The 23,517-nt window shown below is 35.7% G+C and overlaps 1 protein-coding gene across 1 annotated transcript in view; it reads left to right on the top strand.

The window, feature by feature from the left end:
* The window catches only part of CFAP47 (cilia and flagella associated protein 47), an 857,531-nt gene that overhangs the window by 556,632 nt on the left and 277,382 nt on the right, over positions 1-23,517 (top strand). Inside the window, exons 51-52 of the mRNA XM_027875456.1 lie at positions 3,466-3,641; positions 4,802-4,909. Of these exons, the coding sequence (XP_027731257.1) occupies positions 3,466-3,641; positions 4,802-4,909 (284 nt within the window). The remainder of the gene's footprint in view (positions 1-3,465; positions 3,642-4,801; positions 4,910-23,517) is intronic.

Genomic DNA, 23,517 nt, shown 5'->3' with positions numbered 1-23,517 from the left:
GTATTTGGGATCAGGAAAACTTTGAAGAAACCAAATGCAATCAGGTTCATGAAAATGGCAGATTTGTAAGAACATCAGCTAATTCCCTAACAAATTGTCATAGTTGAAATATTTGTAACTTCATAATTTGAAATTTCCTGATTGTACTTGATTATGTTGTTGCCATGCAAATGATCACATTCTTCCAAAAGACTTATGTCATCTATCTGTTTGGAAATTTCAGTTTTAGTTTAAGATAAGGGTGTCATAGATATGTATGGAATTTTATTTTATTTTTGATTTTGGTATATGGTCATGAGTCCCCAGGGAATCACAGGGGTTTTAAATAAATGCAACATGCAATAAAATGCATGTTGAACAAAGATAATAAATAATTAGTATTCACCAAGTGGGACTCTTTGTTAAAAGGGAAACAGATGGTTGAAAACACAAAAGGCTATCATACAGACAAGTAGTGATCACAGATTGTTGAAAAATCCCACTCTTGAATAAAGAAGTTCGTTCTTTAAAGGAATCTGCCTGATTCATACTGAGTAGAACAAAGGATATAAGACAGAAAGTAGATGAGACCACTATGTGGAGTTGGTTAGAAGGTGTTATAAGCATAAGAAAGAAGGAGTTATATTTGTGGAAGCCACCTTGCAACATATAACAATGCCATAGTTACCCATAAAATGATTTGGGCTCAATTCGTGTACCAGCCTTTTCTTTTAGTACGCCACATATATCATGTGCTCAACAAAAGTGAACTAGGTTCTTACATGAAAAGACATTCCGAGTTCCTCTTTATCCCTAAGCCATGACTACAGGAGTGGGGGAGGGATGTTGGTAGTGAGAGCTAGTACATGGAATTTGCTTTCACTGTCACAATTGTCTCAGATTGATTATCAGGTAATATAATGAATGCACAACATTTGATGAAGGGCCAGATGAGAATGCAGGGAGAGAAATCAATCATTCAATAAACATTGACTAAATGTTTACTGTATGCCAGGCACCATGCTAAGCACTGGTGCCACAAAAAGACAAAAGACAGCCCCTGCCCTCAAAGAGCTTACAGCATAATGCAAGAGATGGCAAGCAAACAGATATATACAGAGCAAGGTACATACAGGATAAATAGGGAATAATTAACAGAGGGAAGTCACTGGATTTAAGAGGAGTTGGGAAAAGCTTGCTGTAGAAAGAGTCAGATGACTGTTGAATGCATAAAGCATAATGACTAAGCTCCAGTAAAATTTTGCAAACCCAATTTGTATTATTAGCTGGTTTATTTGTGATTGGTGCAATTGTAAAGCGTAGCTGAATAGCATATTTACTCTCAGATATAAAGAAATTCAAATTAGATGGAATAGATGGACAATGGACAATCTGTAGTCCTGGGTAGACTAATCAGATCCTGCTTGGGCCTTACTATATGTTATTCCATAAATAAAAGGAGATCAAAATGATTGTGACTGTGCCATAGAAGTACTTGCGTCCTTGTTGAATCTTTTAAAAATTTGTACAAGTTGTAGTTATGTAAATTTCCTGAGCATGAGCTGTATCTCTGTCACTTGACCTAACTAAGCCAGATAACTAAGCCATGTAGTAATCTAAATATAAATCTGGATGACATCCTTATTTTCTTCTTCCCTTATGATATATTGTTTATTCTGTACCTAATCTACCACATTTGTCCAGTTTTCTCCTACTGTTAAGCAATTTATCCAGAAATGTGCTTCTTAAAATGAACGTCTGGAATCTATCGTATGATTTTATGTGTTGTGCAAAGCAATAATGACAATATGGAATCCCTTTGCAGTGAATCTCTCATGTCTCCTGCCAGTCATCTGTACATAGCTTGATTTGAGAACTGTGGAAGATAACTTGAAATGTGAAAGTATTCCTTCAGCTCTTTGTGTCCTCAATTTCTACCATGTTCCCCTCTTTTGGAATTCTTTATCACTTACTCTCATTCAAATTTTAATATATCACCTTGCTCAGGTGATGTATCATCATCCATTAAAATATTTATTCCCTCAGAATTATTTATTAGTTCTTTGGGAACTGCCAGTTGATAAACCAGTGTGCAGAGAAGAGCAAATAGGATGATGAGAGGAATAGGAGTCATGTCATGAAAGACTGTTGATAGAATTATGGATGTTTAACAAAGGAAAGAGAACACTTAGCTGTTTTCAGGTATTTGAAAGACTACAAAATAGGAGAAAGATTTGACTTGGGTCTGCTCCCAAAGTAAGCGTGATATGTGCTGGCTAGAATGCTAGACCTGCAGTGCTTTGTTAAAATTCCACCTTTGACCTTTGGCCATAGGCAGACCTCTACATACCTGATTCCTCTCATGTAAGATGGAGCTAATTGTACAGGCGGTATCTAATTTAAATGACTGTTGTGAAGCTTAAATGAGATGATTGATGTAAAGTGGTTTTCAAAATTTAAAATACTATAGGCACACACAAACACACATATAAATGTCCCTCTCTCCATGCATGTGTATATGCATATACATACACGTACATATGCATATACAACACACACATGTATTGTATTTCTAGAGATCAGAACCAAGAACAAGAAGTGAAAGTTGTGTATAAGCTGATGATTTCAGCACTCTCCAAAGAAAGTTTTCTAGCAAATAGAAATCTTCAAAATCAAGGTACTGCCTCAGGAGGCAGTGGATGTCTTATCACTGAATTTCTTTAGGTTTAGCCTAGTTCATTTGTTGAGGGAGGTTGTAGAAAGAATTCCTTTTAAGTGAGACTTGACTAGGTAGGTCCCTTTCAAGGGATAGGTCCCAGGTTCATTCTACCCCCAAAATGCTGATTCCATAACCTATGTCTGAAATAGAATGAATGGGATCAAAGACAGACAAGTTTTGTGAGTGGAAAAGAAGTCTCAGGTTGGGTGCTGAAACATAGCACAGTCCTGGGCAAGGTGCCATGGTGGGAAACCCTGGGCATCAGGATGTGGATGGGGTTTGGAGGGGAAATAGGGAGGTTTTGATTAAGTAAACCAGGCTGACCCCAAACCATATAATTCTGATTGTGCAATTTTCTCTACTCTTCAGGCAATTTGGGGTTTCATGGTTTGAGGCCCTGCTATAAGTACGGGAAATTGGAAAAAGCAACAAGAATATTTTGTATACGAAGTTACATAATAGCACAGAAACAAAATGACTCTCTACTTAAACATTTATTTTTGCCTTTTCACAGTCTCTGCTATTAAAAAAACTAAATAATTGACTCACCATAGTTAACAAACCATAATAATCATGTTGTATAATGTATATTTCTGAGAAAAGAATGAGTCCAGGAATACAGGAAATGCAATCAATGTTGAAATCAAGTTTAAAAAAAAACTTCTGAAAAGAAATAACTGTGTTGTAAGAGTTTTCTTATGATTTGCTTCTCAAAAATAATTATTCTTTGTTGATACTGAAAGCTGCTTGTATTTTTTAAACTTTAGGACACTATTGGAATTGAAATATCTATTAGTAATCCTAAACAAAGAGAGCTCCATTTAGATGTGATATTAACAGACATTTCCCTCAGTGGAGAGACCCCACTTACTCTGGAACCAAATGAAAAAATAACCTATACAGTCAAATATTCTCCGATGATTATAGGCTGTGCAAATGAAAGGTATGTTTTGGAAAGCCTAATAAATATCATATGTTTGCTATACTGGAACTAGCTTCTTTGACCCTGGCTATTTCTTTGCATGACTTAATCTTCAAGAGCATTCTCTTTTATCTTGTAGAATTTTTTTAATTGACAGAATTTTTTAATGTGGCATTTTGATATTGCCATGTGCTTTCTTCAATCTAATACATTTTATTTCTTTACAAACTATGTTAGACAATTTGTAGTTTTCATGTGCATATCCCATGTCATTAAATGTTGTGGTCAGAACCTTAAGTGAAAAAAAAATATTTGACCCATAACAGGTGCAAACAAGTTTCACTTCCATTTATGGAAATCCTTTTGACTTTGTTTATTAACTAGAAATTCTGGACAGAAAATCTGTATAGGAAGTTCCCAATGTGCAAATTTGCTGTATGGAGACAGGCATCCCATCTATGATATACAGTGCATAGCACAATAAGAGTTAATAGCCTTTATCCAGAGACACCAACAGAATGGGTTAGAGGTAGGATTTGAATCTAGGTGTTCCTCATTCCAGTTGGTGAAAGTGTCAAACTTGTTCATTTAAAAAGCAGTTTAAAAAGTCTTTATATTAATTTTTTAAAACCAAAATCTTCTGTTGTCACTGTGTGCTAGGGTATGTTGATGCTTTTATCAAAATTGCTTTTTTTGATCAAGTAATAATATTTTCAGTGCAAAATATGATGTTCATAATTGGAAGCATGAAACTAAGACTATGATTTGTTATGGATGTGTGATTTTATCAAATATAATTTACTCATGCATATTATATTTGAGAAGATTTTCTTGTTTGTTTTTCCTATTGGCAATAAGCCACTTTACCTGTGATATTCCATTTGGATTACAATATATCTGTGGAATGGCTAACACAAGTACTAAAATAAATGGTTACTAAAAATGGTTTTGGAAAATATATAGTAACTAAATTGATAATTATATTTCACATTTTTAGTTTAAACTACTGAAACTCTTTTAAATTATAGAATTCTCAAGTGGCATTCACATTGAGATTCAATGTATTTGAAGCTGAGTTTCAGACTAAATGCTGCTAATTATTTTGAACTTTTGTTTTGCTTCCCTAATAGTTATGAACACAGTAGTCTTGCTGATAAAATTTTAAATATTTTTCTTTCTAGTGTTGTTTTCCAGCCTCGAGCAGGTATAGAGTTCTGGTATTTACTGAAATTAACTGCTGAAAGGCCAAGACCCACTACAATGCCAGAAATACAATGTGACCTTGGAAAGTAAGTTGGATGTCACTGGGCTAATTATTTTCTGCTATTAATAAATATATATGATGTGCTTATGTATTTTACATGAGGGATAATTATTATTATGATTTGTTTTTAGAGAAATGTGTAATTTTTATGAACCACTAAGGAAAAACTGTCTAATTTATACTTTTCTATATAGGGTCACTGGGGACAAACAACAAACTTTTGGTCACTCCATCCCTTTCAGCATTTCATAATATTTATGGAGTAGTTGATCCCGCTGTTTTACAGAATCTTTCTTATTTCTATTCTAGAGTAATCATTCAAGGGTTTAAAAATGCTAATAAAAGAAGTGAGAATTATTTGCCCCACTGGGGCTCTGAGTCAGCCTTTAATTTCCACACGTGTTTGTTGGTGAACCAATTCAACAGAACACTCTCCTCTTTTCTCAAATCCCTTGCCTCCTTATCCTGTTGCTGGTCTTGCCCTGCTAAGCCTCAACTCTGGATTATTCTCACCATTTGAAGTAAGACAATGTGGCATAGGGGCAAGATCTCTGGATTTGGAGCCATGAAGACTGGGTTAATAGCTCACATAATTTATGACTTGACTTGGTCAAGTCATTTAACCTCTCTGGGACTTACTTTCCAAAATTGTAAAATTAGGGAGATGAACTCCTAAGTTTTCTTTTAGCTCTTAATCAGTGATCCTATGAACTCAAGGTTAGCTCCATGCCATGATGAGACATCAGTCATAGTTTAGGTTGGTCATAATAATTAATACAAAGAGGGATCTCTTAAGAGATGGGTCATTGGGAAGTGGTAGTAACATTTAAAAAAATTTTAAAATTATAATAAACAATAAAATTAAAGATAATACAATATATGTATATAAAACAGCAATTTGGCATCAATTTAATAACCTTAAATCTTACATTTAAATAATTATAGAGGTTGGGTGGAGCCAAGATGGCAGAGTAAAAGCAGTGACTTGCTTGAGATCTCCCCCAAACTCCCCCAAACACCTGTAAAAATGGCTCTAAACAGATTCTAAAGCAGCAGAACCCACAAAAAGACAAAGTGAAACAAATTTCCATCCCAAGACAGCCGGGATGGTTGATCACAAAGGAATATCATGTCAGACAGGGAGACTAGTGCAGTTTGACTTGAGCAAGCAGGCAAAACAGGCCTCAGTGAACCTAGAGCAGGACTCAGAGGACTGAATCACAGGCAGCTGTGGTGGTTTCCAGACTTCTCACCCCATGAACACCAAAGACACCTTAGAAGGTCAGTGGGAAAGGTCTGGGACTGCAGTGAGAGAGACAAACTTGGTCCCAGCCCCAGTACCCAAGTGTGGCCCCAGGGTGGCAGCTGCCTCCAGAGTTTCTGGCCCACAGACTTAGGGGGAATCAAGTGGTTGATCAGAGGGGGATTGCAGAGATCTCTTTGCTAGTGCTGAGGAAGGAATTTCTTGCTTTGCCCATGCTTGGATCTGGGTCACAGTTCTGGGTGGCAGTCCTGGGGCAAGGAGGAGCACTGGTGTGGTGGAGATTGTAGTGCTGGTGGAGATGGAATCCTCCTCACAGTTCCAAGGCAGAAAAGACTGCTTGTGGTCACTCATAGACCAGAGCACAGGCCAGGAAAGGAGTAAACACCTCACCCTTGATCATACCACCTTGGAAGAAGTGAAAAGTTACAGGTCCCTAGAAGTATCTCTGAAAACAGCTGCACAAAACCCCCAAAGCTTGGGACAGTACATTCTTCACATTGGAAGCAGACCTCTACCTTAACAAAGAGTTTATAACTCAAGTAATTGGCTGGGATCATGACCAAGCCTTGAAAAAAAAAGGTCAGACCATAGAATCTTTCTTTGGTAACAAAGAAGATCAAAACATACAACCAGAAGAAGAAAACAAAGTCAAAGCTCCTACATCCAAAGCCTCCAAGAAAAGTATGAATCAGTCCTAGGCCATGGAAGAGCTCAAAAAGGATTTTGAGAAGCAAGTAAGAGAAGTAGAGGAAAAACTGGGAAGAGAAATGAGAGTGATGCAAGAAAGTCATGAAAAAAAGTAAACGGCTAGCTAAAAGGAGACTCAAAAAAAATACTGCAGAATGTAACACCTTAAAAATAGCCTAACCCAATTGGCAAAAGAGGTCCAAAAAGCCAATCAGGAGAAGAATGCCTTGAAATAGCAAAATTAGCCAAATAGAAAAGGAAGTCCAAAAGCTTACTGAAGAAAATACTTCCTTAAAAGTTAAGAGTAGAGCAAGTGGAAGCTAGTGACTTTATGAGAAATCAAGACACTGTAAAACAAATCCAAAAGAATGAAAAAATAGAAAACAATGTGAAATATCTCATTGGAAGAACAACTAAACTGTAAAATAGATCCAGGAGAGATCATTTAAAAATTATTGGACTGTCTGAAAGCTATGATCAAAAAAAAAGCCTAGACATCATCTTTCAAAAAATTATCAAGGAAAACTGCCCTGATATTTTAGAACTAGAGGGCAAAATAGAAATTGAAAGAATCCACAGATCACCTCCTGAAAGAGATCCCCAAAAGAAAACTCCTAGGAATATTGTAGCCAAATTCCAGAATTCCCAGATCAAGGAGAAAATATTGTAAGCAGCCAGAAAGAAACAATTGAAGTATTGTGGACACACAATCAGGATAGCACAAGATTTAGCAGCTTCCTCATTAAGGCACCACGGAGCATGGAATGTAATATTCTAGAGGGCAAAGGAGATAGGATTACAACCAAGAATCACCTACCCAGCAAAACTGAGTATAATCCTTTAGGGGGAAAAATGGACATTAAGTGAAATAGAGGACTTTCAAGCATTCTTGATGAAAAGACTAGAGCTGAATAGAAAATTTGACTTTCAAATACAAGAATCAAGTGAAACAGGAAAGAGAAACTATAAGAGACTTATTAAGGTTGAACTGTTTATATTCCTGCATTGAAAGATAACATTTATAACACATGAGACCTTTGTCAGTATTAGGGTAGTTGGAGGGAAAAATTATTTGTATGTATATAGATGGGTAGATAGATAGATAGATAGATAGATAGATAGATAGATAGATAGATAGAGGGCACAGGGTGAATTGAAGATGAATGGGTAATATCTGGAGAATAAAATTAAGGGGTGAGAGAGGATTATACTGCGAGAAGGAGAAAGGGAAAGGTAGAATGGGGTAAATTATCTCACATAAAACAGAAGAAAAGACTTTTAGAAAGAAAAGACAAGAAAAGGCTTTTACAGAGGAAGGGAAGTGGGGGAAAGTGAGAGGGAATGAGTGAATCTTATTCTCATAGGATTTGCCTTAAGGAGGGAATAACACATACTCAGTTGGGTATGTAAATTTGTCTTACCTTACAGGAAAATGGAGGAGGAGAAGGGGACAAGAGAGCAGGGGGATGATAGAGGGGAAAGCAGATTGGGGTAATCAAAAACGAAAACCTCTAAGGAAGGACAGGGTCAAAAGAGAGAATAGAATAAATGAGGGGTGGGATAGGATGAACGGAAATATAGTTAGCTTTTCACAACATGACTACTGTAGAAGTGTTTTGCGTAACTACACATGTATAACCTGTTTTGAGTTGCTTGCCTTTTCAATGAGGGTGGGTGGGGAGGGAGGAAAGGAGAAAATTTGGAACCCTAAGTTTTAAAAACACATGTTAAAAAAATTGTGTTCACATGCAACTGGAAAATAAATACAAAAAATGGGGTATAGAAATCTATGCTTCCCTATAGGAAAATAGAAGGGGAAGGGGATAAGAGAAGGGGGAGAGAGATAGAAGAGAGGGCAGATTAGGGGAAGGGGTTTGCAGAATGCAGGCCATCTTGGGGTGGGGGGAGGGGCAAGATGTGGAGAAAATTTGGAACTCAAAATCTTGTGGAGGTGAATGTTGAAAACTAAAACTAAATAAATTTTAAAAATTATAGAAAAATATTAAGTGAAGGGAAATATTATCCAACACATAATTTTAGCATCAATGTTCAGCTAAAAAATGTTTTTCCATTATTCCTCCTATTTTGGAAAAGAAAAAGGAATAAAATCACTCGAATGAAATTTATACTATTTTGGTTTCTATAATAAAACCATAAAGTCACTTTGAGGTAATATTCCATAAAAACATAAAATAGTTATTGTGTTTAGGGTCACATAAATTTTTGTAATATTATTTAATCACTTGTCTTTAGCTGAGATTCCTCATGACAAGAACAACTTAGGTGAAAGAAAGTTTAGATTGCTTATCTTCATACTTATTCATTTTGCATTTTTGTATTTTTGTTTTGATTAAGCAGAACACCTTCCAATTATGTTGTTACTCAGGTGGTACAGGAAGACCTGAGTTCAGATTTAGCTTCATAAACTTACTAGTTTTGTGACCCCGAGCAAGTGTCTTAATCTTAATGGAATATCTCATTTTCCTCATCTATAAAATGGGGATAATAATAGCACCTACCTCCCAGAATTCTTGTGAGTATCAAATGAGATAATAAATATAAAATCCTTAGCACAGTGCCTGGCACATAGCAGGAACTATGTAAATGTTAACTATTATTACTATTATCATATAAATGAATTTTGTGTTTGGACTAAAAATATTATTGTACTATTAATTTCTTGATGAATTGATTTGCCAAGTGTTAAAATACATTTTGAAAAAGTTTAAATAATTTTGAAAAATACGGTATGATTATTTGAGAAACGAGGCAATATGTTATTTTATATAGTCGACCAATGCCATGATGAAGGCCAATAGAATAACTGAATGTTACAGGATAGAATATCTGACTTCTCATTCTGAGCTTTCCGAAGGAGACACAATTTTTTTTTTTACAGATTTTTAATAATTTCTATAATAAATATTTATAGATGACTCTGTCTACAATTCATAGCCAGCAGTTCTCTCTGACACAAGGGCTCCTGATTCCTAAAGTAGTTGTCATCCTTGGGTAACTGTCTTTACATCTGAAAGTACTCCCTCTGTGATTGGACACTACCACTCTGGCATTCACTGCTGTCCCTATTGGTTGGCTCCATTGTCAACAACAGTTGTCACTAGTACTTCCGTTGCTTCCTGATCTCATACACTTGCCTGGGCACTTTCTTCTCAGAATACTCCTTCACCTCAGGTAAGGAAAACAAAAGAAAACAGAGGCATGTGTTGTCAGGCACATAGCAGCCACATAGGAGATAGGTTAACTACCTTTCCCACAGCTAAAAACTCACAGTAGTTCTTGTCTCACTTTGTTGCATGGTTGTTTTTTTTCCCTTTGGCAAATGAAGTCTTTGTGAGCTCAGTACCTCTCCTTGACAGCCAATTAGAAGGTTTTTCTTTATCACACAGACACAACTTCTCAGTCACAGATGGCTAGAAATAGACTTCCAATGAACCACAGATTGAAGTGGAACCAGGTAGGAAATATTTGCGCAGAAACTGTATAATCCATTTGAGAGTGAGTACAAATGTCAGCATCCCTTAAGGACTGATCCCTGAGTGGATAATTCTTCCCTTATGCTTCATCTGAGTAGTTGTTTATCAGTAGCTTATGAGTCCAATCAAGATTTCTGTAGCTCAGGAAAGTTATTCTGATAATAAAATATTTATTGAGGTTTCAACAATCTGTGAAACCTTATTGAAAACATTACTATTGAAGGTGTTAGGAACATTTTTAGGGAAATGTGGTTCAAAAGTCTGTTCTTACTTGAATGAATAATGAATGATAAAACATTTTATTCTATGCCAGGCACTATGCTAAGTGCTTATATTGATTTTTAGGTTCTTCAACACATTTAACTTTTTGCCCTTTTTCTCAGTTTCTAAACTTCAGTAGGTGTCCTCAGTTATTGATTAAGTACATACCAAACACAAGTCATTGTGTTAGACAATAAGGGAGACACAAAGATTAAATCAAACCAAACATAGTCACAGAGCTCACAGGCCAGGTGAGGAATTTGACAAAGGCCTGAGATGAAAAGATAATATGGTCCTAGATAGTTGTAGACCTCTGCTTGAGTGCTAGTTCTGCTAATTAGTGAGGAATGAGTAATTAGTGAGACTCACTGTCTTCTGTAGCCTGTTTGAGCCTTAGTTTCCTCATACGTAAAATGGATATAATAATATTTTACTATTTACCTCACAGTAGTATTGTGAGGGATGTGTTTTATAAACCTTGAAGTTTCATGTTATTGTTAGTTGCTTTTCTTTACAAAATGACACATGGGAATAACACCACCAGGGAGACTGATCTGGCTTCTACAGCATGGGCCATGAAGTCACTGTCTAGGCAGGCACCCCTTGTGGAGATAGGACTCCCATATCATACCAACTGCTGACCAACTGCTGTTGATGGGCAGATAAGCTCCAAAGGCAGAAGAACTGTCTGCTCTCCAAGCCCTAGAAGAACACTAATCCTGCTTCTAGTCAACCACAAGGCCATCAACCAGGGGAACAAGTGGAGATGTGCTCTAGGCACTGCCTCTGCAGGTGCTATAGCCCCTATCTCCTCAGAGGTCACAACTACTGGAGATCTAGAAAAGAAAACTCTTATTGACAGAGTCTTTGGCACTGTCAAATGTCCTCATATAAGAAAAGGATATGGCCTGATCAATGTAAAATTTTCATGTCTTTTGACAAAGATGTAATATCATCTACTTTAGTACTACTGTGCCTTAAAAGTCCCTGGGTCTTTCCATCTGACTTGCAGGTGAAAGCTCCTCTATATGCTGCCTCTTCTGTTAGAAAGTGAGTTCCTTGTGAGCAAGCACTCTCTTCTTTTTAATCTCAGTGCCTACTTAGCACTGAGCTTTGTACACATAAACATTTAATAATATTTTTCTTTCGTGATTTATTCATGCCCAATGCACAAGAAAGGTGTTATAAACCAAATATTATAGTGCTATTCTTCTTGGTCTAAGTGGAGATAAGAAAAAGTTTGATGATGAAGGTGGCATCTCATCTAGGCCTTAAAGAATGGGCATCTCGACTTCCAGGAGCCAAGATGGTGGAGTAAGCAGTAAGTTGCTCTCACTCTCCCTTATTGACCTTGAAAAATCTAGAAAATACCATCCCAGGAAAAATCCTGGAACAGTGGAGCAAGCAGAAAGATGGGTTTCAGCAGTTTTTTAGCTCATGAGGCTAGGGGGTCAGAGACCAGCTCAGAGACCACCAAATGTGTGACGGTTGGGCATCCATCAGTGGCTGAGCCTTGTGCTCTAGTGCAGCTTCAGGTGAGGAGGCAACCACCAGCAGCCAGACCACCCCCTCCTTCATACCCCACCCTTCGAGCTTCAGTGTAACCCTGAAGAAATGCAGAAAAACCTTACCTGGCCTTGGCACACTTCAGGCACTACCACTAGATCCAGCTCAGCACCTCTCCAGCCTCCAGCTGCCAGAACCTGAAACCCTACCACACAAAGCCAGTGACCAAGACCTAGGCTCCCAACACCAGAAGCTTGGATCAGTGCCTCTGCTCCCCAGCAGTAGAAGTCAATCTCTTTAAAGGCCAGGGAATAAGAAAACACCGAGTAAAAAGAAACGTACCGCAGATTCATGTTATGAGAAGAGTGAAGATCAAGGCAGAAATTCTAAAGAGGATAACATTGTCAACAAACCCACATCTGCAACCTCAAATGGGAATATGAACTGATCTGAAGCCCAAAAAGCCTTCTTAGAAGAGCTCAAGAAGGATTTTAAAAGTCAAATGAATGAGGCCAACTGGAAAAAAAAGTACACTGAAGAAAACAAGTCCCTAAAAAATACAGTTGGCCAAATGGGGAAGGAGGTACAAAATCTAATAGAAGAAAACAATTTGTTAAAAATTAGAATCGGGCAAATGGAAGCTAATGACTATGAGAGAGCAAGAATCAGTCAAACAGAAGTAAAAAAAATGAAAAAAAATAGATGAAAACATAAAAGGCCTCATTGGTAAAACAACTGATCTGGAAAATTGATCCAGGAGAGACAATCTAAAAATTATTGATCTACTTGAAAATCATGATGAAAAAAAGAGCCTGGACAGTGTCTTTCAGGAAATCATAAAGGAAAACTGCCCTGAGGTCCTAGGACCAGAGGGTAAAAGAGCCATAGAAAGAATCCCCCGATCCCCAAAGCACCAACGAATATAATAGCCAAATTCCAAAATTACCAGGTCAAAAAGAAAATACTGCAAGCAGCCAGAAAAAAAAAAAAATTAAATATCATGGAACCACAGTCAGGATTACACAGGACCTTGCAGCTTCTACAGTAAAAGACCATAGGGCATGGAACATGATATTCTGTAAGACAAAGGAGCTTGGATTACAACCAAGGGTCAACTACCCAGTGAAAATGAGCATGATCTTTCAGGGGAGGAGATGGGTATTCAACAAAATAGGGGACTTCCAAACCTTCCTGATAAAAAGACCAGAGCTCAACAGAAAATTTGATCTTCAAGTACAAGACTCGAGAGAGACATAAAAAGGTAAATGGGACAGAAAGATACAATATGTTGTTAATAAGGGCAAACTCTTTACATCCCTACAAGGGAAGATGACACTTGCAACTCTTGAGAGCTGTATTGTTATTACACCATGTTCAAGGAGTATACATAAAGGGGGTGGATATAAGTTGACTTTGATGTAATGATAAAAAAAATATGATCAAGTGGGTTAAATGGATCCAAGTAAATGGATTAAGAAAATGTACTGAGAAAGGAGGAGGCAGACAAGGGTAAATTACATTACAGGAAAAGGCACAAAAACCTATTACAGTACAGGAAAAAAAGGAGGGAGATGAGCATTGTTTGAACCTTACTCTAATCAGATTTGGCTCAAGAAGGGAATAACATAATCAGTTAGGTATAGAAATCTAACTTGCCCTATAGGCAGTAGGAAGGAAAAGGAAAAAGAAAAGGGAGGAGGGATAGAAGGGAGGGAAGAAGCAGTAAGGGTAAAGGGGAAGAAAAGGGAAAGGGATAACAGAGGGACTGAGGGAGGCAGTGGTCAAAAGCAAAACACTAGTGAGGGAAAAGGAGAAAGGAGAAAGAAAAGCATAAATGGGGGGGAAAGGATGAAGAAAAAGACAGAGATAGTAATCATAACTGTGAATGTGAATGGGATGAACTCTCCCATAAAATGGAAGCAGATAGCAGAATGGATTAAAAACCATAATCTTACAATATGTTGTTTACAGGAAACACATTTGAAAAAGAGTGACACACACAGGGTAAAGGTGAAAAACTGGAACAGAATGCTTCAGATGAAGTAAAAAAAAAAACAGGAGTAGCAATCCTTATCTCAGACAAAGCAAAAGCAAAAATAGATCTTATCAAAAGAGATAAAGAAGGAAACTACATCCTGCTAAAAGGCACCGTAGACAATGAAGTAATATCATTGCCAAACATATATGCACCAAATGGTATAGCATCCAGATTCTTAGAGGAGAAGTTCAGGGAGTTACAGGAAGAAATAGACAGCAAAACTATACTAGTGGGGGACCTCAACCTCCCCCTCTCTGAACTAGATAAGTCTAACCACACAATACACAAGAAAAAAGTTAAGGAGGTGAATAGAACATTAGAAAAGATAGGTATAGACCTGTGGAGAAAACTGAATGGGGATAGAAAGGAATATACTTTTTTGTCATCAGTACATGGCAGATACACAACAATTGACCATGTACTATGGCATAAAAACCTCACAATCTAATGCAGAAAGGCAGAAATATTAAATGCATCCTTTTCAGATTATGATGCAATAAAAATTATATATAATGAAGGACCATGGAAAGATAGACTAAAAAATAATTGGAAACTAAATAATCTAATCCTAAAAAGTGATTGGGTCAAACATCATATCACAGAAACAATCAATAACTTCATTCAAGAGAATGACAGTAATGAGACAACATACCAAAATTTATGGGATGCAGCAAAAGCAGTTCTTAGGGAAAGTTTTATATCTCTAAATGCTTACATAAATAAAATAGAAAAAGAGGAGATCAATGAATTGGGCATACAATTAAAAAAACTAGAAAAAGAACAAATTAAAAATCCTTAATTAAACACCAAATTAGAAATATTGAAAAGCAAAGGAAAAATTAATGAAATTGAAATTAAGAAAACTATAGAACTAATAAATAAAACTAAGAGCTGGTTTTATGAAAAAACCAATAAAATAGATAAAACTTTGGTTAATCTAATTTAAAAAAAAGAAAGAAGAAAACCAAATTGCTAGTATCAAGAATGAAAAAGGTGAATACCACCAAGGAAGAGGAAATGAAAACAATAATTAGGAACTATTTCGTCCAACTGTTTTCCAACAAATTTGACAATCTTAGTGAAATGGATACATATTTACAAAAATACAAATTGCCCAGATTAACAGAAGAGGAAGTAAAATACTTAAATAACCCCATCTCAGAAAAAGAAATTGAACAAGCTTTGATGAACTCCCTAGGAAAAATTCTCCAGGACCAGATGGATTTGCATGAGAATTCTATCAAACATTTAAAGAACAATTAATTCCAATACTATACAGATTATTTGGGAAAATAGGTGAAGAAGGAGTCTTACCAAATTCTTTTTATGATACAAATATGGTGCTGATACCTAAACCAGGAAGAGTCAAAACAAAGAAAGAAAATTATAGACCAATTTCTCTAATGAATATAGATGCAAAACTTTTAAACAAAATATTAGCAAACAGATTACAGCAACTTATCACAAGAATAATACACTATGGCCAGGTAGGATTTATACCAGGAATGCAGGGCTGGTTCAATATGAGGAAAACTATCAGCATAATTGATCATATCAACACCAGAACTAACAGAAACGACATGATTATCTCAATAGATGCAGAAAAAGCTTTTAACAAAATACAACACCCGTTCCTATGAAAACACTAGAGAGCATAGGTACAAATGGAGTCTTCCTTAAAATAATAAACAACATCTATCTAAAACCTTCAGCAAGCATTATATGTAATGGGGGCAAGCTTGAAGTGTTTCCAATAAAATTAGGGGTGAAACAAGGATGTCCATTATCACCACTGTTGTTTAATATCATACTGGAAGCGTTACCTTTAACAATAAGAGAAGAAAAAGAAATTGAAAATATTAGAATAGGCAAAGAAGAAACAAAGCTATCACTCTTTGCAGATGACATGATGACTTAGAGAATCCTAGAGAATCAAGTAAAAAGCTACTTAAAATAATGAACAATTTTAGCAAAGTTGCAGGCTATAAAATAAACCCACATAAACCATTGGCATTTCTCTATATTACCAACAAAGCCCTACAGCAAGAGATAGAAAGAGAAATTCCATTTAAACTTACTGTAGACATTATAAAATATTCAGGAGTCTACCTCTCAAAACAAACCCAGGAACTCTATGAACACAATTACAAAATTCTTTTCACACAAATAAAGTTAGATCTAAATAATTGGAAAAACATCAGTTGCTCATGGGTAAGCCGAGCTAATATAATAAAAATGACAGTTCTACCTAAGCTAATTTATTTATTCAGTGCCATACCAATCAAAGTATCAAAAATTTTTTTATAGAATTGGAAAAAATAATAAGAAGACTCATTTGGAAGAACAAAAGGTCCAGAATATCAAGGGAACTAATGAAAAGAAATGCAGGGGAAGGTGGCCTAGCCATTCCAGATCTTAAATTGTATTTTAAAGCAGCAATCATCAAAACTGCTTGGTACTGGCTATGAAATAAGAGTGGTGGATCAGTGGAATAGGTTAAGTATGCAAGACACATTAGTCCATGACTATAGTAATTTATTATTTGATAAACTCAAGGACCCCAGCTTCTGAGATAAGAATCCCCTCTGAAAAAAATAACTGCTGGGAAAACTGGAAAAGAGTATGGCAGAAACTAGGCATTGATCAAAATCTCACACCATATTCCAAAATAAATTCAAAATGGGTTCATGATTTAGATATAAAGCCCGATACTATAAGCAAACCGGGAGAGCAAGGAATAGTTCACATATCAGATCTATGGAGAAGAGAAGAATTCATGACCAAACAGGAGATACAGAACTTTACGAAAAGCAAAATGGATAACCTTGATTAAATTAAATAGAAAAGTTTTTTCACAAACAAAGCCAATGCAACTAAGATTAGAAGGAAGGTAGAAAATTGGGAAAGAATTTTTTCAACCAGTCTCTCTGATGAGTGCCTCATTTCTAAAATATATAGAGAATAAATCAAATTTACAAGAATACAAGTCATTCCCCAGTTGATAAATGGTCAAAGGATATAGACAGGCAGTTTTTAGATGAAGAAATTAAAGCTATCTGTAATGATATAAAAATGCTCTAAATCACTACTTATTAGAGAAATGCAAATCAAAACAACTCTGAGGTACCACATCACACCTATCAGATTGCCTAACATGACAAGGCAGGGAAATTACAAATGCTGGAGAAGATGTAGGAAAATTGGAACACTAGTCCATTTTTGGTGGAGTTGTGAAATGAACCCACCATTCTGGAGAGCAATTTGGAACTATGCCCAAAGGGCTATATAAATATGCATAGCTTCTGAGCCAGCAATAGCACTTCTAGGTCTCTACCCCAAAGAGATAAAGAAAATTGGGAAAAGATCCACATGTAAAAAATTATTTATAGCAGCTCTTTCTGTGGTGGCAAAGAATTGGAAATTGAGGGGATGCCCATCAATTACGGAATGGCTTAACAAGTTGTGGTATGTGAATGTAATGAAATACTATTGTGTTATAAGAAACGATGAGCAGGCAGATTTCAGAAAAAACTTAGACGTATTTATATGAACTGAGGTTGAGTGAACTGAGCAGATCCAGGAGAACATTGTACATAGTAACAGCCACACTGTGTGATGACTGACTTTGATAGCCTTAGCTCTTCTCAGCAATAGAAGGATCTAAGACAACTCTAAAAGGCTCATGATGGAAAATGCTATCCATATTCAGGGAAAGAACTGTGGAGTCTGAATGCAGGTCAAAGCATACTATCTGCTCTCTTTTTTTTGTTTTGTTTTGTTTCTTCTTTCTCGTGGTTCCTCCAATTCATTCTAGTTCTTCTTTACAATGTGACTAATGTGAAAATATGTTTAATAAAAATGTATATGTAGGGGCAGCTATGTGGCACAGTGGATAGAGCACTGGCCCTAGAGTCGGGAGGATCTGAGTTGAAGTCCAGACTCAGACACATAACACTCACAAGCAGTGTGACTCTGGGCAAGTTACTTAACCCCAATTACCTTACCAAAAAAAAGTGTGTATGTAGAGCCTATATCTGATTGCATATCACCTTGGGGAGAGAGGAGGGGGGGGAGTAGAGAAAATTTAAAACTCAAAAACTTAGGGAAGTGAATTTTGAAAACTAAAAATAAATTAATTAATTTAAAAATTAAAAAAGAAAAAAGAATGCAGAATCTTTGTAAAAAAGGGAAAACAACTGGCATGTATAAAAATATTGATAGCAGCTCTTTCTGCAGTGGCAAAGAACTGGAATTTGAGGAGATGCCCATCATTTAGAGAATAGCTGAATAAGTTGTGGTATATGTGGAATACTATTGTGCTATAAGAAATGGTGAGCAAGAGGTCTTCAGAAAAACCTGAGAAGACATGAGCTAATGTAGAGTAAAGTGAGCAGAACCAGGAGAACATTGTACACAGTAACAGCAACGTTGTATGATGATCATCTGTGAATGACTTAGCTCTTCTCAACAATGCAATGATCTAAAACAATTTTAAAAGACCTATGATAGAAAATGCTATCCACATCCAGAGAATGAACTATGGAATCTGAATACAGACTGAAGCATACTATTTTCATTTTTTTTTGGCTTTTTTTTCTCTTGGTTTTTCCCTTTTGTTTTGATTTTTCTTTCACAGCATGACTAATCTGGAAATATATTTAACATGATTGTGCACATATAACCATATGAACTATATCAGATTGCTTGCTGTTTTGGAGAGAGGGAGTGGAAGGAGGGAAGGAGAAAAAATTTGGAACTCAAAATCTTATAAAAATGAATGTTGAAAACTACTTTACATTTAATTGGAAACAAATAAAATATTACTAAAACAGAATGGGCATATCTGCCTCATTTTCCTCTTCTCTAAAATGGGCACAATAATACAGTTTTTAGCAGTAGTTGCAGGAATGTATTCTATGCATTAAGAAGAACATTCACAGAGGTCCAGAGGCAACATAATTCAGGACCTGTTCGGGGGGAAAGAATATCAGTTTGTGTGGAGTACTTAAAAGGGGAAGAGTATAAAACAAATCTGGCAAAGTAGAGTGTTTCTTAATTGTGGAGTACCTTGAAGCCAGGCTAAGGCATTTTAATTGTATTTGTTTGTAGGAGGGTGGCAGTGAAGTCAGTGAGAAAAGTGACATGATCAGATTTGACCATAAGGGAAATGAATCTAAAACTAATGTAAAAGATGGATTAAATGCAGCATAGCATGGAAGTGGGAAGGCCTGTGAGAAGGTTGTAATATGTTGTATTGTTGTTATAATATTGTTGTTGTAATATGTAATATTGTAATATGTTGTAATATTCCAGGTGTTTTGTAATAGCTAGGGAGGGACAGGGTAGTAGTAAGAAGAGAAGATATATGATAAAAACTGCAGAGATATCTACTAATACTAGTATTAGATACTAATATTAGAGATAAACACATAATACTAAACAATTTATTGTGTAAGGGGGAAAGAAAGCAAAAAAAAACACGTAAGATAACACCAATGTTCCTAATTTTTCAATGGCTTAAAAGATTTTGTGGAAGAATATGGTAGTATATTGTCTTAAACTTAAAAATAGTTTAAATGATCTGTCCAGAATAATTATAATAACAGGAATAAAATCTATATTGCCCTATATGGCTTGGTCCCTAGTGGGGCCTGGATTGGGCAAGGTTGATGATGTGGGCCAAGACATCTTCCTTTTCAGGAATGAGGAGAAGGTGGGGACAAAGAAGTGACATTGCATATAGAGACCATGAAAAGGGTTTTTTGTTTGTGTTTACCAGTGCTGTATTGTTGATGGTATATTAGGGGTGAGGAACCTGCAACTCAAGGCCTCAGTTTCCCCATCGCTGGTTTGAGGTAATGAATATCCTGTACTAATGTGGGTGATCCCAATGATTAGTCTTAGAGAATTGCTTGGGGTCATGGAGAAGTTGGGAAACTTACTCAGAGACCCACACGCAGCATATGTTAGAGATGGGGCTTTAATCTAGGTCTTTCTAAGTCAGAGCTTAGCCCTCTCTATTGCCTACACCATTTTGTTGTTCAGTCATTTAGTCATGTCCAACTCTTCATGACTCCATAGACCATAGCATTTCAGACACTTTTATCTTTCACTTTCCCTCAAAATCTGTCCAAGTTCATATTTGTTGTTTCTGTGACACTATCTATCCATCTCATCCTCTGGCATCCCCTTCTTCTTTTGCTTTCAATCTTTCCTGACACCAGAGTCTTTTCCAGTGAGTCTCATCTTCTCATTATGTGGCCAAAGCATTTAAGCTTCAGCTTCAGCATTTGACTTTCCAGTGACTCGTCTGAATTGGTTTCTTTAATATTGACTGATTTGATTTCTTTGTTGTCTAAAGGACTCTCAAAAATCTTCTCCAGCAGCACAAATTCAAAGCATTGATTCTGCAGAGCTTGGCTTTCCTTGTAGCCCAACTGTCACAACCAAACATTAAAGGGAAAGATAAACCCAACTGAATGCAGAATTCCAGAGAATAGCAAGGAGAGATAAGGTTTTCTCAAATGAGCATACACCATGCAGCCTCTCTAAGATGAAAAGTTAACCAACAAATTTGCTAGAAGCAAAAGTAATGAGTAAGTGGTTTTAGAGACAGAAGAAGCAGGATCTAAACTAAAGATTCATAACAACATCCAAGAAGGACCTAGCACAATATCAGGTGCATGTTTGCAAGCTGAGAGACATTAGTATAGGGAGACAGTTGGGGAGTCACATTAGACAAAAGGCACTAATCTATACTATATCAATTAATAATAATAATAATAATAATTAAATATTATTAATAACATTGCCCTTAAGGTACGACCAGGTAGAGATAGTTTATAAAATAAACTGTCTTTTTTCTCATACAACATAAAAAAAATTTGCCATATGTTGAGTTCAAGGGAATTCTTCCTTTTGAATCCCCTCATAGCTGTATGTTTCTGAATAAAGTCTCTTTTGATCTCCTAAATGTGAGATTTAGAATTTTTCACAACAATCCTTAACTTCTATGGAATATATTTGAGTGGTAGATAAAAAATAAACATTTAATTCATTAATATAATATGGGGAGAATTCTTTTAAATATATGTTAGCCTATTAATAAAAATAGATTTTTTTTTCATTTTAACATGAAATAAGCAAACTTACAAAATTTAAGAAGTTAATTCTTTGGGACTGATCAGTTTTTAAAACCTCAGATATTTTGTTTTGCCATCTTTGGTATGATCATTTCTTCCAATAATAATAAAAAAAATGCATCAAAAACTACCTTTAAAATGAGTGGCCTGTTGCAAAATATTCAATCAACCGACTTTTAGATCTCCACTCCCCTCCGCCCCAAAGGCCCACAATGATATGGAACTGTGCATCCATCTACCAATACTGGAAATGGTCATTATCCTTTGTGATACTGGTGGATGTCCAGGAAAAGTCTGTAATATGGAAAAACTTGAATTCTTCACTTATGACACTAGACTTTCTGGTTGAATGAGAGTATAGGCTGGAAGATTGAACTAGGGAACTTGCCCAGAAACAAAGTCACTTAGTCACCTTATCTTCTACCATACTTCTATAAACCTCATCATTTAGCTCAAGATTATGTACTTCAGTGATGAGTTGCAGAAATTCTCTTGATGATGTGGGTAGGGACAAATAAAAGGACCATGGGAAGTATGAATTCTTAAAACAAGCCTATATTGGAAGCAATTTTTATCTTTATTGGCATCCCTGTACAGTCTTTGTTAACCCTGATTAAGCATATTCATTGTACAGCTCCTTGTTAATGACATTAGTGTTTTCTCAGTTTTGATCCCTGTCTTTCTTTGGACATTATTTGCCTTTGGCTTATTTAATATTTACCTCCTCCTGAGCCTAATTCATCCGTGATGCTAGTTTATCCCCTGTTGACTTTTAGAACAAAATAACTAATGACTGTAATCCCTGACAAACATTTGGTCCATGCTAATAGAGCTTGTTGAATGAGTAATAATAGCTACCTTTTATATAATGCTTTAAACTATATATACTGATGGGATATAACAGATAATAGTGTATACATAATGTTTCATATATGTATATGGTGTGTGTGTGTGTGCATATATTGTCATATATACATACACAATCTCATTTAGCCTTTACAACAAACCTTTGAGGTAAGTGTTATTATTATCCCCATTTTACAGATGAGAAAACCAAGGCTGAGAGAGGTTAACTGATTTGCCCAGGGTGATACAGAAGCTAAAGGTTTGTGGTGGTATTTGAACTTGGTCTTCTATGTCCAATGCTCAATAAATGCAAGTCTGATTCTGAACAAGGAGAACTTTCAATAATTCATATATGCTTTATTGTGTTTTTTGCTCATTTTTATTAACTAGAATTGGATGGGATACATTTCATGTTGCCCTTATTTAGTTAAAATATTTTTATGAAAATAAAAAATAAAAAAATCTATTCGTGTGTCTACATGAAAAATTATGATTTTCTCATTAATCACTCTGGGAAGAATTTTATTCTTTTATAAAAGATCTGCCTGAAAAGATTTTATAATAACTACTTTAAATGGTCCAGGGGGCATAATAAATATTTTATTATCACTGTTGTAAAATAGCAAGACCAAAATGAATAATAGCAGCATTTAACAGTAGATCAAAAGCTAAAATAATTACCTATTATTAAATTTTAATTTTGTTCATTAGTTAAGTGGACAGGCTATTTTAAAAATGGCAATTATAAAATATCTCTGATATAAAACCTCTTAACATGTACTTGAATCTTCATTTTGGTATCCATATGTGATTTATTGTGAAACTGGTACTTAAGGGCAGTTTAGATTAGACGATGCTTTAAATTTCCTTCCAGCTCCTTGGTTTTTTGGCAATCACTTAAACACTAAATTTTTCTCCCCATTTTTCCCTTTTTGTTTTTCCTCTACTCAGTATGTGAGATTTTCTTAACATTTTGCTGAAAGAATATAAGTTTTAAAAGTTGTGGACTTTAATCCTGAAGGTGCCTGTAGATTACTTCAATTCACTTACCTATGAAGCGCTTTAAAATTCCTAGGAAAACATTCTTTATTTTCATAAGTCATGACACAAAATATTGAAGCAGATCTCATTTAAAAACTACAAAAATTTTCAGCAAAAACATTGTTCCCCTTTAGTTCCCACCAGGGCTTACATGAAATCTTATGTAAGATTTTATTTTACCCCCTTTTTTTTACCTTTTACCTTTTTACCCCTTTTAAAATTTTACCCCTTTTAAAAATTTACCTTTTACCCCTTTGCCAAGGACATACACATTCAGACTTTTGAGTTTGGTTTATTATAATCCATGGACTAGAGGAGAGATGGTCTCTTAAAGAACATTGTTGGCTTCCCTTG

Source organism: Vombatus ursinus, unplaced genomic scaffold (genome assembly GCF_900497805.2).
Source record: "Vombatus ursinus unplaced genomic scaffold, bare-nosed wombat genome assembly UNPS02014809.1, whole genome shotgun sequence".
NCBI classification, from domain to species: Eukaryota; Metazoa; Chordata; class Mammalia; order Diprotodontia; family Vombatidae; genus Vombatus; species Vombatus ursinus.
Note: the sequence above shows the minus strand (reverse complement) of the source record. Positions and strands in the feature narration are given on the sequence as shown.